General features: G+C 41.5%; 1 protein-coding gene across 1 annotated transcript in view; it reads right to left on the reverse strand.

The window, feature by feature from the left end:
- Positions 1 to 12,548, reverse strand: part of WNK1 (WNK lysine deficient protein kinase 1) — a 109,103-nt gene that overhangs the window by 26,774 nt on the left and 69,781 nt on the right. The window contains 10 exon segments of the mRNA XM_079992080.1: positions 446 to 583; positions 745 to 802; positions 1,121 to 1,267; positions 2,187 to 2,303; positions 3,554 to 3,716; positions 5,128 to 5,228; positions 5,890 to 6,165; positions 7,457 to 7,930; positions 8,957 to 9,100; positions 10,937 to 11,014. Coding sequence (XP_079848206.1) covers positions 446 to 583; positions 745 to 802; positions 1,121 to 1,267; positions 2,187 to 2,303; positions 3,554 to 3,716; positions 5,128 to 5,228; positions 5,890 to 6,165; positions 7,457 to 7,930; positions 8,957 to 9,100; positions 10,937 to 11,014 — 1,696 coding nt within the window.

Genomic DNA, 12,548 nt, shown 5'->3' on the forward strand with positions numbered 1-12,548 from the left:
TGATTTACAATATTTACAAGCCACCCTACAATAAAGTTCTTAATGCAGCTCACAATAAACAATAAAACCATTCAAAATTCCAACATAAAAAAATACAAAAGAGTCAGATGAAATAAAAACATGTTAAAGCTACAGCAAATGAAACCACCTGGATGTTTTGATTTTTTTAAAAATGCATTTGCCTGGTGCTGACACCAAAGTGGTCACCAGGCAAGGACATTCTCTCCCCCATAGCCACCGGCTGCAGCTCATTTGGCTGGAGACACTGAGAAGGGCCTCTGAAGAAGAACCCAACACACAGGTAGGTACACATGGAGAGAGACATGCCTTTAGAAACAAATAATAAATTCATTATTGATACAAGCCCTGTAAAACTGTTTCCTTGAAATCCACACATTCTGTTAGTGGTAAGAGCAGGCTGTGTTGGGAATGGTGATTAACTCACCTATATCAAGCAGCTCACTTTCTGATGGGATAGAAGTGAAAAATCTCTGTTCTCGTAACCTACTTTCGGGTACAGGGCTGACAATAAACCGTCTTCCAGCAGAATGGACAACCTGCGTCAATGAGTTAGGAGGAACACCTAAAGTAACAGAGAAAAATGTAGGATTACAGTTGTGCAATTTCCTACTGAGCTATGTACAATCTACCACACGGTCCTGAAGCATGCCATGACTGTCTTATACTACACCTAGAATACAAACCAGCAATAGAAGATTGTTAAGAGAATTCAACAGCCCTTACCTATTCTTTGTGGCATAGAAGACACAGGATCTGGCTGTTTGAAGTCTCCATCCAATTTCTGCAACAAATGAAATGATTATTTTTCTGCATAATCCCATCATTCGACCACTAAATACACTGATGGCCATGTCTGGGTGAAATGGTAAATTCTGGTTTAGTTCTAGGTAAACCTACTCTGGGGCTTGTGAACTAACTTCCACTTACACGGCCTAGGAGGAGTCGTTTCATGGCTTTCCTAATTTCTTTATCATTAAGACTTTAGCTCAAGTTGATAGATAACTTTTGCCAAGACTGCTTGTTGGAAGAAAGAGCAGTAGAAAGACGCATAGACCTTGTGGCAGAAGGCATGAGTGCAGATAGTAAGATAAACCCTTACCTGGTTATGCATACTGTCCATGCTCTGGTCACCTTCTGGTTCCCCACTTGCATCCTCGCTGAGCATTTCATCTGCCTTTTCTATGATGTCACGCACCTGCTCTACAAATGAATCTCTCTCCATTGCCAAGATGAATTCATTTTGCACCTGCATGAAATTTCGAATTGTGGTAAGTACAGACATGTCACCTTCCACTCACCTGAGCAAGTAACAGCAGCAGTTCAGGCGGATGCACCAAACGGAAAACTATGCAGCACTATGGCAGTTACAGATGCTGCCCTTTCTCTCCTATCCTAAAAAGGAAAACTAGCCTTCCAATCTACAAGTACTGTACTAGTTTGAACACTTTTTGTAAATCACTTTGAGGCATTTCTCTCTCTCTCTCTCTCTCTCTCTCTCTCTCTCTTTACAATTAAGTGATCTAAAAATTTTATGAAATAAAAAAATAAACTGGTGAGATAGTGAACTCAACTATGCCCAGCTTTGGTCACAGAGACACTCGCCAAATCTGCTGCTTTCTGTCTTCTGCAAACGTGACTGCATCTCTTGCAGTGATAACAAGAGGGAGGGATAACCAATCTAAACAGAGGATGAACAGCTATATTCTCAGTAATCATGGAGTTTACTGGGGGCCTTCCATTATGTTACTTGACAGACTAAATACTTTGTATATAATTTCCCAAACATTACAGTAGTTATGGAAACAAATATTAGAGGTCTGATTTCCCCCCAAAATAAAAATATGCATTCTGCTTTTGGGCTAGCCAGTTGCTGCTTCCGGATCATGGCCCTTGAGTGCAGAACAGTTGGACAATTGTTTGCTTGAAGAAATGATAGTTCTGAGAAAGAAATGTCTTCAACTGTTTGATTTAAGCAAGTACTAGCCTACACACAGCAACTTCAGACATTCGTTAACCAGCAAACTGTGGCAAACTCAGCAGACAAATTACAACAAGAACTGTGCTAAAAACAAGCACTTGGAGAAAGCAAATTCAGTAGTAATTAAATATTAGGTACTGAAGCTAATATTTGAACACAGAATTAAGCTTCCATCTGAACTGCTTACCATGATAGAGGCTATTTCCTCTGGATTGTCACCGTCCAAGTCAAATTTGAAAGTAACCATTTTTCTATTGTGCGTTTCTAACTGGCATTCCACAACACGGTCTCCTTTATTTGAAACCTGGAACAGACAATTCTGTTATTCAAGATGAGAAGTAAACACAATGGAAGAGAATGATAGCTGTAGATGGGCTGGGAGCAATATAGAGAGGCAGGAAAATACACAGATGAAATTATCAAGAACCACCAGGGATTTTCCCCACAGCCATAAACGGACTGAACAAGGCATTCAGGGGGATGGGGGGTTGAATTCAGTCTTCTCCCATAAAAGTGAAATTCCATATATTACAAGGGGACAGAGTTGTCTGGTTCACACATAACATGAAGCCATGGTTTATTAAACACAGGCGAGTAGTATACTTATGGTACATTTAGTGCCAGCAAACCAGGATCTGAAACCATGATTTGTTACTGACTTGCAAACCTTGGTTTCTTTTAAATATGGCTTTATGTTATGTGTGAACTAACCACCTTCCTTGACCATGATTTGTCTGGCCTCTCCACCCCAGAAGCTCACCAAGCTAGAAAGGTATGAGAGCAGCTGGAAGGAGGTGAACTTGGGGAAAACAAGCAACAGTTTGATTGTCTATGTGACAGTTCATAGTTTGTTAAATGAACCATGACTTAGCGCTGTGTGAATAAAGCCATTCTCTTCCCCCCCCTGTCCCCCCTCACACACATACATACACAAACTTAAAATATGGTGGAAGCTTGATGGGGACACGATAGTTGCACAACTCAATATATGCCATCTTAAGCAAAACAAACAAACAAACAAACAAACACAGAGAAACACAATAGTATAACCCAATGTAAGAATTTAGGACAGAAAAAGCAGCACAGGAGAACAATTTGTCAAGAGGTTAGAACAGTGACTGAATTCAGATATAATGAGAAACCTTGGTTTGTTGTTATGAAGAGGGGCAGAGACAAGCCCTTGGCTCATACACTCCCTCCTCCCCTTCCTCTGCATGCAAAGTGAGATATGAAGCTTTAGATTCTACTCAATAGCAAACCAAAGCTTACCTACAAACCTGGATCAAACTATACTTTATAATGCTGGTTTGAGCAAATCATAGTTTGCTGTTAACTAATAAGCAACATTTCTAATCTCCTCCCCTTGCATGCAGGACAATGGGAGGGGAGAGCACTTAAGGCCAAGATTTTTGCGTACTCTAATAAACAGAGTTTTTTAGAGTCTAATAAACTATGCACTAAAACAGAGGTTTTAAAACACAGTGGACTGATTCAGATGTAACACTAAACCATAATTCAGCACTATACAGTGCAGTATCACCAAAAGAAACTCACATTAAGAATTCTCAGTTTGGGACGTGTAGTCTTCTCATGCCGAGAGCGGCTGCGCACTGACTTCCGATAATGCCGTTTCGTAGTCCTCCCTTCATGTCTACCACTAGATGCTGGAACACTTTCATTGCAGTCACTTAAGCCTGAAGCAACATCTGAATGTGCACTACAGAAAAACAGACAGGGAAAAAATCAGCCATTTTTTACCTGTAATCCCCCCCCCACTTCCTTTCCATGATGAGTATCACTCTCAGCAAATCAAGGAATGTAAGGAAAATGCTCTTTAGAAAATGCTACCACTACATGCTGATAAAGATGATTAAATCTGCACTAGTGAAATGAGGCTCAAATGTGTTTTTTAATTAGTCATTAAATGCCTCTCTTGTATATTTCATCAGGAGTTTCCAAACTGTGGCTTGTGGACCACTAGTAGTCTGCGGCCTTCATTCAGGTGATCCACAGCATGTTTGTGGATTTGTGGTTGAACGGGGAAACAGTACTTTTCATTGCCTTAAACATTCATAATTTTATTGATTATTACTTGTATGTTCATTGCTTCTTTTATTTCTTATATTATATTTTATATTACAGTTTTAATTCCACAGACTTCAAATTGTAATACATGCAACCCCCCCCCCTTTACACACATTCAATATATGTGCAACTGCGCACATGTGCATCGAGCCAAACCCGCAAGGGATGTGTGCAGTAACTCAGAACATAACCCAGCAAAAATGGAGGGTTGCCTTACAATAACATACAGTGGGTGCTCGGGTTGCGAACGTGATCTGTGTGGGAGGCAGGTCTGCAACCCACAGCACCGTGTCTGCGCAGGCGTGGTTGTGATTTGGAGCTTCTGCGCATGTGCAAAGCATGATTTAGCGCTTCTGCGCATGCACAAGCGCCAAAACCCGGAAGTAGCCCGTTCCAGTACTACCGGGTTTCGGCGCGTCCGTAACCCGAAAATGCGCGACCTGAAGTGTCTGTAACCCAAGATATGACTGTACAATATATAAGAAGTACAAGAAGCAATTAAATGCAATTTTAGAAAAACATACAGCATCTACCGCAGCACATTACAATTTCTATAACAAGCATAAAAATAATTAAGTAGTTCACCAAGACCCTCAGCAATTTTCTGTAGGGGGGAAAGTTTGGGAATCACTATGCTACATGCTTTAAGAAACAGTCGCCTTTTGAGTCACTCACAGGAAAGACACAGGCCATTTTTAATAGGGTGCTGCAACGGGTAAGGTATAGTTAAGTTAGGACATTATGAGCCTGGTACAACTAGTGTCTGAGCAGCCTTGCTGTGATTCAGGAAAGGAGTAATCAGCTACAATTAGAGATGGGTAACCTGTGACCCTCCAGAGGTCTCATCAGCCTCAGCCAGCATGGCTGATTGTCAGGGATGATGGAACTGGAGTCAAACAAGTTCCATGCCCCAGCTTAGATGTCAAGGGCAGATGTTAAGAGTTCACATGCAAAGAGTCCGCCCAAATCAGAAACAGATTAACAGAAGCACCATGTCTGTAATGATAACTATCCAAGTTGAAATGCAATAATTTACTATTTACCTATCTATTGAGGAAACCAATGGGGTTGATTGCGAAGGCTGCTGCTGCTGCACTGGTGGTTGAGTCTCTGCAGGTGCTGTTTGAGTAACTCCAGAAGTACTCTGCAAAAGATAAAGCATTCCCTTCATGCATCTTGTTAAAGAGCTCTTTTTCCAGCCCCATCACAGTCCATCCATCTAGGTAACTAGAAGCTAAAAAGCACACTGTTCTCTCTAGAACATCTTAAAGCATCTAAACATTTCAAATTTTTAACCCCAGTTGAGGTTTTCGTGCAAATTTGAAACAAGTTGCCTGGTGAAAGTCAACCATTTTATTTACTACATGATGGTGGCACTACAGCTTGCCATGCAACCAGAAATCTTACTAGCAGAATGTGCAACAGAGAAGCCAATGCAGAGTGCAAAGTCCATTCAAATCTCCCCCAGCTACGGCAAGGCTGCAGGGAACACGATTGAGGAGAGATTTTTTTCCAGTGACTGTTGAGTATAGCATGTCTTCAATACAATGATTGGCATTACTAGCCAGAAGAAAAGTGCTAGCAAGTGTTTTGCATCTTGGGAGGCCCACTCACTTCCCAACAGCATAGCCAGGGGCAACAAGGTCTCCACATTGGCATCACATTCTGCTGTAAGAGAAATTCATTTTGACGATTAGCATATGATTTTTCAGCTTGCTACCCCAAATGGAAGTGAATTCAAAATTCATGCCCTGAAACTCAGTTTTTAGAATGCACACACACAGCAACATGCATAGTCCATTTACCTCTAATGCTGTCTGCTGGGAAGCTGAAGATGAGACCTGCTGTGCTAAACAGGAAGCAGGCTGTGGCACTTGAACCTGTCCGCCTAGACTGCCCAAAGAAACTAAAACATTCTGCTCCACATAAGGCTGTACCATTGCGGCAAGGTAGCCTGGCTGAGCCAGTACATCTGTGGGTAAGGGAGGGGATAGTACTGCAGAAGGGAGGCAAGCAGAGGCCACAGAAGAAGCAATGTTTGAGTCTCCAGTATATTGTGCTGGTAGCCGAGGTGGGAAGCCCTGCGATAAACGAGGAAGCCAAGTTATTGTAATTTAGGGTAATTCAGGGGGAAACAGTATGAAACAGATAGGAAGGGGGGGAAAGCAAGGCAAGCTGCATAGGATTTTTAACTCCCTCCTGCCATGAACTCCTTAAATTTGTTGCACAACTTCCAGGGTACCTTATTTTAAAAAGGAACAAAGCCTACTGCCTTGGGGTCAATGTTAAATCCCAAGCCATCATGCACTCTGGAACAGCAGTGCACCACACAACTAAAGGGACCTTAAAGCAACCTGTGTACTAAAAAGGTCCTCCCCGTCCTGTTAACTATAAATGCTCCATCACGTTACCAGGTCTGCAAAGAAGCTGTCAGATGACCAGGCCCCAGTCAAGTCAGAGCAACAGGGCTCCATCTCTTCTAATGCCTGCTTGCCAGTCTCTTTCCAGAGACAAAAAGAGAGGTTTCACTTGTTATTTATTTTTGTTGTGCTGTCTACTGAAGACAAGTTCAACATGTTTCCCTAAAATTGGAGCATGGGAAATCTGTTTGCTTGCCATGTGTATATCATGGTGCTTCCGCATCTTTCACAATTTAAGTCTTGTTAAGCTTTTTATGCTGTGCTCCAGCTGACAGTCAAAACTGCCTGGCCAGCACTCCAGCAAATTATCACTGCAGCCTGGCAATTTCATAGCTTGAATCTATTAACTGAGATGAAACACCTAGATGCTAGATGCCCTCATCACACTCAAGCATAAGGTAGTAGTGGAATGGAGAACCTGTAGCTTCCAAATGTTGCTTGACTGCAACTCCCATCATGCCTCATTGGCCCTGCTGGCTAGGGCTGATGCAGTCCAACAACTTCAGGAGAGCTACAGGCTCCCCACCCTGCACTGGTATTTGAGTGGGGAAACTGTGGCCCTTCAGTGATCTGACACTCATTTACATGTCAGTCGACATTACTCTTCCAGCTCAGTTGGTTAGAGTGTGGTATTGATAATACCAAGGTTGCAGGTTCAAGCCCCATATGGGACATCTGCATATTCCTGCATTGCAGGGGTTGGACTAGGTGAGCCTCAGGGTGCCTTCCAATTCTATAATTCTACGATTCATTCCTCAGTAAAACTACCAATGCGAAAACAAAATACCATTACTAATCAAATTTGGTTTAAAATCAGGAATTTCCCTTGTATACTGAAAAACCATTTGGCCTCTCCTTCCAAAGACTGCAAGTAACTTTTCAGGACATCTTAGCGGACTCTAAAGCACCAGAGGAGCAGAAGAGAGGGACTCTTTCTTGACTGCCACAATACCTGGTACACAGCATCTGTAGGTGGAAGTGGTACTTCAGCAGTTTGTCCAAGTGTGGCTGGCAATCCCATGGGCTGAACAGATGGCTGTAGAAGCTGTGGGAGAACCTGGCCGGACAGCTGCGCCACGGGCTGCAGAAGAGTTGGAAGCTGGCTAGGGACAACAGTTGAACCCACAGGAATAGCAGCTGCTGCAGCAGACGTGGCCAAAGTGAGCAATGGCTGGCTAACACCAGATGCCATGGAGATGGGTAGAGTTGGGAAACCAGGCTGAGCCACTGACACATGAGGTGTTGCTATGGGCATCTGAGAAACTGAGAACTGTGGATGAAGGGGAGTCTGTAAGGGCGGGCCCATAGGGAGAAAATGAGAGCCAATGGGCATGACAGGGGCAACTGAAGGCTGAGGAAGGGAAGGCACTGCCATAGGTAACTGTGTTTCACCTTGGATGATCGGCACTGGCTGGGAAACAGGAAGCTGGGGAGGTAAAGAAAAAGATAGACCTTTAAGGAGAAAGGTTGCAGGAAGCAAGCTTTTAATTGCATTAGTCCAAGAAAAGGGGAGAAATGTTTACACCACACTTAACAGGAGCAGGGAAGGAATATATTTGACAGAGTGGCTGGGAGGGTTACTTCCAATTAGCAGTTTTTGGTGGCCTTTTTTGATGCCTATCTTTAACATTTTGGAGAAATTATCCTTGTTATCAAAGGAGAATTTCAGGATGGAGAAACAAGGTCAAGACACCCAGCCAGATGGGTGGGGTAGTAGTAGTAGTAGTAGTAATAATAATAATAATAGTAATAGTAATAATATATTATTATTATAGCATGGCATCAGTTTATATAGAACACACCTCTAATAACCCCTCATATGGGTGTAGGAGCCTGAGGTCAGGGGGAATTAAAAGCCACTCGACCAACATATAGAGATACTCTTGTTAGTGCCAAAAAGCAGAGCAAGAAATGCAACAGGAAATTTTTCAGGAAACTTAAGCAAAATTGCCACAAAAATTTAGTATTCTGGGATTCAAAAGTATATACATCTACAGGACCAATCTGGAGTCAGCAAAAAGCCTCTAGGGCAAAGAGTGAAGGAGGGAGATGTGGAGAAAAAAGGAGACTCATCTTGAAGAGCACTCAGTGTTGGGATACTGAGCCACTGACCTCCTACACTGATTAAAAAAACCCCAAAACTATGCACACACACATGCACTCTCAAACAACACACAGGTTTTCTAACTTTTTCAAAATCAGGCATTGCATTTTAGACCATGACAAAAGTTGATGGGTTAAGTCTTCCCATTTAATACAATGATTTTCCTTATCCTAATACTTTCATTGTACTCTTCCAGACAACACATTTCCAACTAGATATATATATATATATATATATATATATATATATATATACCCTGTTTTGTCACATAAATGAAGGGGGCTTAGCTGCAAACAATTCAGGTAGTCCAGACAGAAGCCTTCCAGGAGCTAGCAAGTTGTAGTTTACCTGTGTCCCAGCTGCTACCTGAGGCACAGACATTATTTGTGCTTGCTGTGTAACTGGCTGCGATGGAGCAGCTCCACTGGAAACTGAAGGCTGCTGAAGTTGGTATTGCCCAGTCTGTTGTGAAGAGGCTGAAGGCTGGGTGCTCTGTCATAGAAGAAAAAACAACAGCAGATTATTTACACTGGACAAAAACACCTTTTATCTGGAAATATTTTGCAGCAGTTGATCTTGTCTTGGGTATATCTGAATTCCTGCTGTGTATGTGTGTATTCTAATGATAATATTTTGTTTTAAGATGTTCAACAGTACTGAAGTAGAGTTAGCACAAACTTCCTGAGAAACAACTGAAAATAAGCACAGCCTACTTAAAGGTCAAGGGACGTGGGTGGTGCTGTGCGTTAAACCACAGAGCCTAGGACTTGCTGATCAGAAGGTTGGCAGTTTGAATCCCTGTGACAGGGTGAGCTCCCGTTGCACGGTCCCTGCTCCTGCCAACCTAGCAGTTTGAAAGCACATCAAGTGCAAGTAGATAAACAAGTACCGCTCCAGTGGGCAGTTAAACGGCATTTCCGTGCGCTACTCTGGTTCACCAGAAGCAACTTAGTCATGCTGGCCACATGACCCGGAAGCTGTACACCAGCTACCTCAGCCAATAAAGCGAGATGAGCACCACAACCCCAGAGTTGGCCACGACTGGACCTAATGGTCAGGGGTCCCTTTACCTTTACTTAAAGGTCGGGGGCGGGGAGGTGACACTATACAAGCATGGGCATGGTGGGAGGGGAATCAACAACTGACACTCAGACAAAGGTGAAGTTCAGCCTTTCATTGGAACTTGGCTTAAAAAAATAGGAAGCTCAAACCAGAAAACTGTGATTTAAGGCCTTGTGGAAACCCAAACCAAACATGTCTTACAATCTAAGTTCATAGGGAGATATTGAAACACCATTTCCCAGTTCAAATAACACAGTAAACAGTGTGTTCTGAAGCCAGACATAGGAAGAATTAATAATAATAATAATAATAATAATAATAATAATAATGTACCCTGCCCATCTAACTGGCTTGCCCCAGCTACTCTGGACTCTTGGTGGCTTCCAACAGAATATACAGAAACACAATGGAACACCACACAATAAAAGTTTCCTGATACAGGGCTGCCTTCAGGTGTCTACGGAAGGTCGTATAATTATTTATCCGTTTGATATCTGATAGGAGGAAGTTCCACAGGATGGGTGCCACTAGCAAGAAGACCTCACTAGCTAGAAGGCCCTCAGAGCTTAGAGGAGATACAGCTCACTGCTTGTTTTTACTCTTTGAAATCATAATTCACTGGAACCAGGAACATTCTATCTATACCTTGCCAAATACTAATACTAGAAAAGTTAGCATGCAGAGCAAAGCTTTTTGAGAAAGGTTACATAGGCACACCACATGAAATTGTCTCATGCAAGATGGAAGCTAACTGTTAAATGAGACTGATTTCTACAGTTAATTATTTTCAACACATTAACAAACTTTCACCAAATATTATTTTGGGCACATTTCTGGGGAAAACATACAGAATAAATCAAGCTAAGTCAAAGGAATGATAATCACCTATAACTTGTAAGCAGAAAAGTAAAATTTTAAAAATATAAATCTTAAACAAATTCCACAGCAAATCCTCAAAGGAATCAGAAAAAAATGTACAAAATTCACTTTAGTATATGTTAACTTAACCATGACCCACCTTTCCTACCTAGAAACAAGGTAGCTGACTTCATGTCCTCTAGATGTTGTTGAACTACAACTCCCATCTTCTCTGACCATTGCCTGTATTTGCTCATGGTGATGGGAGCTGGAGTCCAGCATCAACTGGAGAGCCATAGAGTAGTCCAACCTGCTACCGAGTCAAACACTGAAAGCACTACAAAAAAATAACTGCACTGAATATCCTCAACCTACAGAAATATTTGAAAAACAGTTGCTCATCATTACCTGTTGACTTGGCTGCATTAGCTGGGATGATATGCCAACTGATGAAGCATTTGAGGATGGCTGCCCTTTCATCTGCGCCTAAAGGAAAAAGACAGAGAATCAGATTCTTTGCCAACTTCTATACTGAAAATAAGCACCTGAACAACACTGGCCTGTAGTTAAACATCCCCAATGAATTAGAACAGCATTCAATATGGACGCTTCAAACAAAGGACTGTCATTGCAATGCATTGTTTTACAATGCATTATTTTTGTAGCATCTAATACAAGTTGCAAGTCTAAGTTTTGCATGATGCATTTCTACAATGCAAATCTCATCCTCCTGCAGTTTGTCAAAGATCTGCATCAGGCTACGCTAGCACAAGAGGAAACAATGAGCTGTAGTTTGGTTTAGCTCCATGAAACATCTGCATTTACAAACAATATGTAATCTAGGCCAATATTAATTCATCTTAATAAGCATCATAACTAAGACGTGTCCTGGAATTTTGATTTCCAGCTAATAACTTCCAATTTTAATAAGTAAGCAAGGCACAATAATCATTAATGGATGTAAAGACAAGAAAAGCCAACAACCGAAACTGGAATGGCAATGATCATTTTTGAAAAATACATTTGCAGCATACTGAAATGTATACCACATTCTGGGCTTTATCTCAGTATATAATGGAAAAATTGTATGTACAAAGTGGAAAAATCAGAGCTAAAGCTTGTAATGTTGCAGTGACAAGGTTGAACAAGGCATACAATATTTGGACAATTACACAAAGAATTTGAAAGAAAAAAGGTAGCCGAGGAGTTCATTTAGCCAAGTCAAACCTATAGGAACGTATGGTGTCAGATTGTTATCAAACAAGCATGTTCTATATACACTGGTAGTATGGTGGAAACATGGGACAGAGCTGTGGGGTCATTTTGAAAGGTGGGAGAAAATACTATTCACTTAGCTTGTGAGGTTCATCCTGTAAGGTTTGGATCTGAATTAAGTGCTTCTGTGGAATCTATTTAGCCTGTTTATGTTCAAGTTTCACTACAGAAACATTTCTCAACTTCTGCTGATTTCTCCAAGGAAATCCACAAAGGAACTTGTAAATACAGCATTCCCGTGTCTCAGTAATAAAAACTGTTCGTCCCCCCACCAAAAATGTGACTACTGTTCCTAAAAAAGACTACTAGGACCCAGAAAAAGCAACAAGTTACAAGTCACCAATATAAAGTGAGTAAAGGAATAAAACTTCCACATCACTAGTTTCACTACTGTTACTGTTACTGAAATGCTGCTATCAGTAAAAAGTGAGGTTTTGTTTTCAGAAAAAAACATTTACTTCTAAGACACTAAATACTTGCATGGTGCTTTACTAAAACACTGGACATACATTATCTCATGAAACCTGTAAAGAAGGTCAGCTTATTGTCCTCATATTGACAATCGAGGGCTGAAGGCAACAGTTTACAAGTGAGGCAAGACTGATGGATTTAGATATGTCAAACTCTAGAAGAAAACAAGCCACCGTTTGTAAGTCAACCACCACTATAGCTTCACCTTGTGGTCTGCTCTGGAGAGTTTGGATATTCAAGCAAACCACGCTTTGGCTAAACAAGCCATGGCTTA

This window comes from Podarcis cretensis (assembly GCF_951804945.1).
Source record: "Podarcis cretensis genome assembly, chromosome: 10".
Classification (NCBI taxonomy): Eukaryota; Metazoa; Chordata; class Lepidosauria; order Squamata; family Lacertidae; genus Podarcis; species Podarcis cretensis.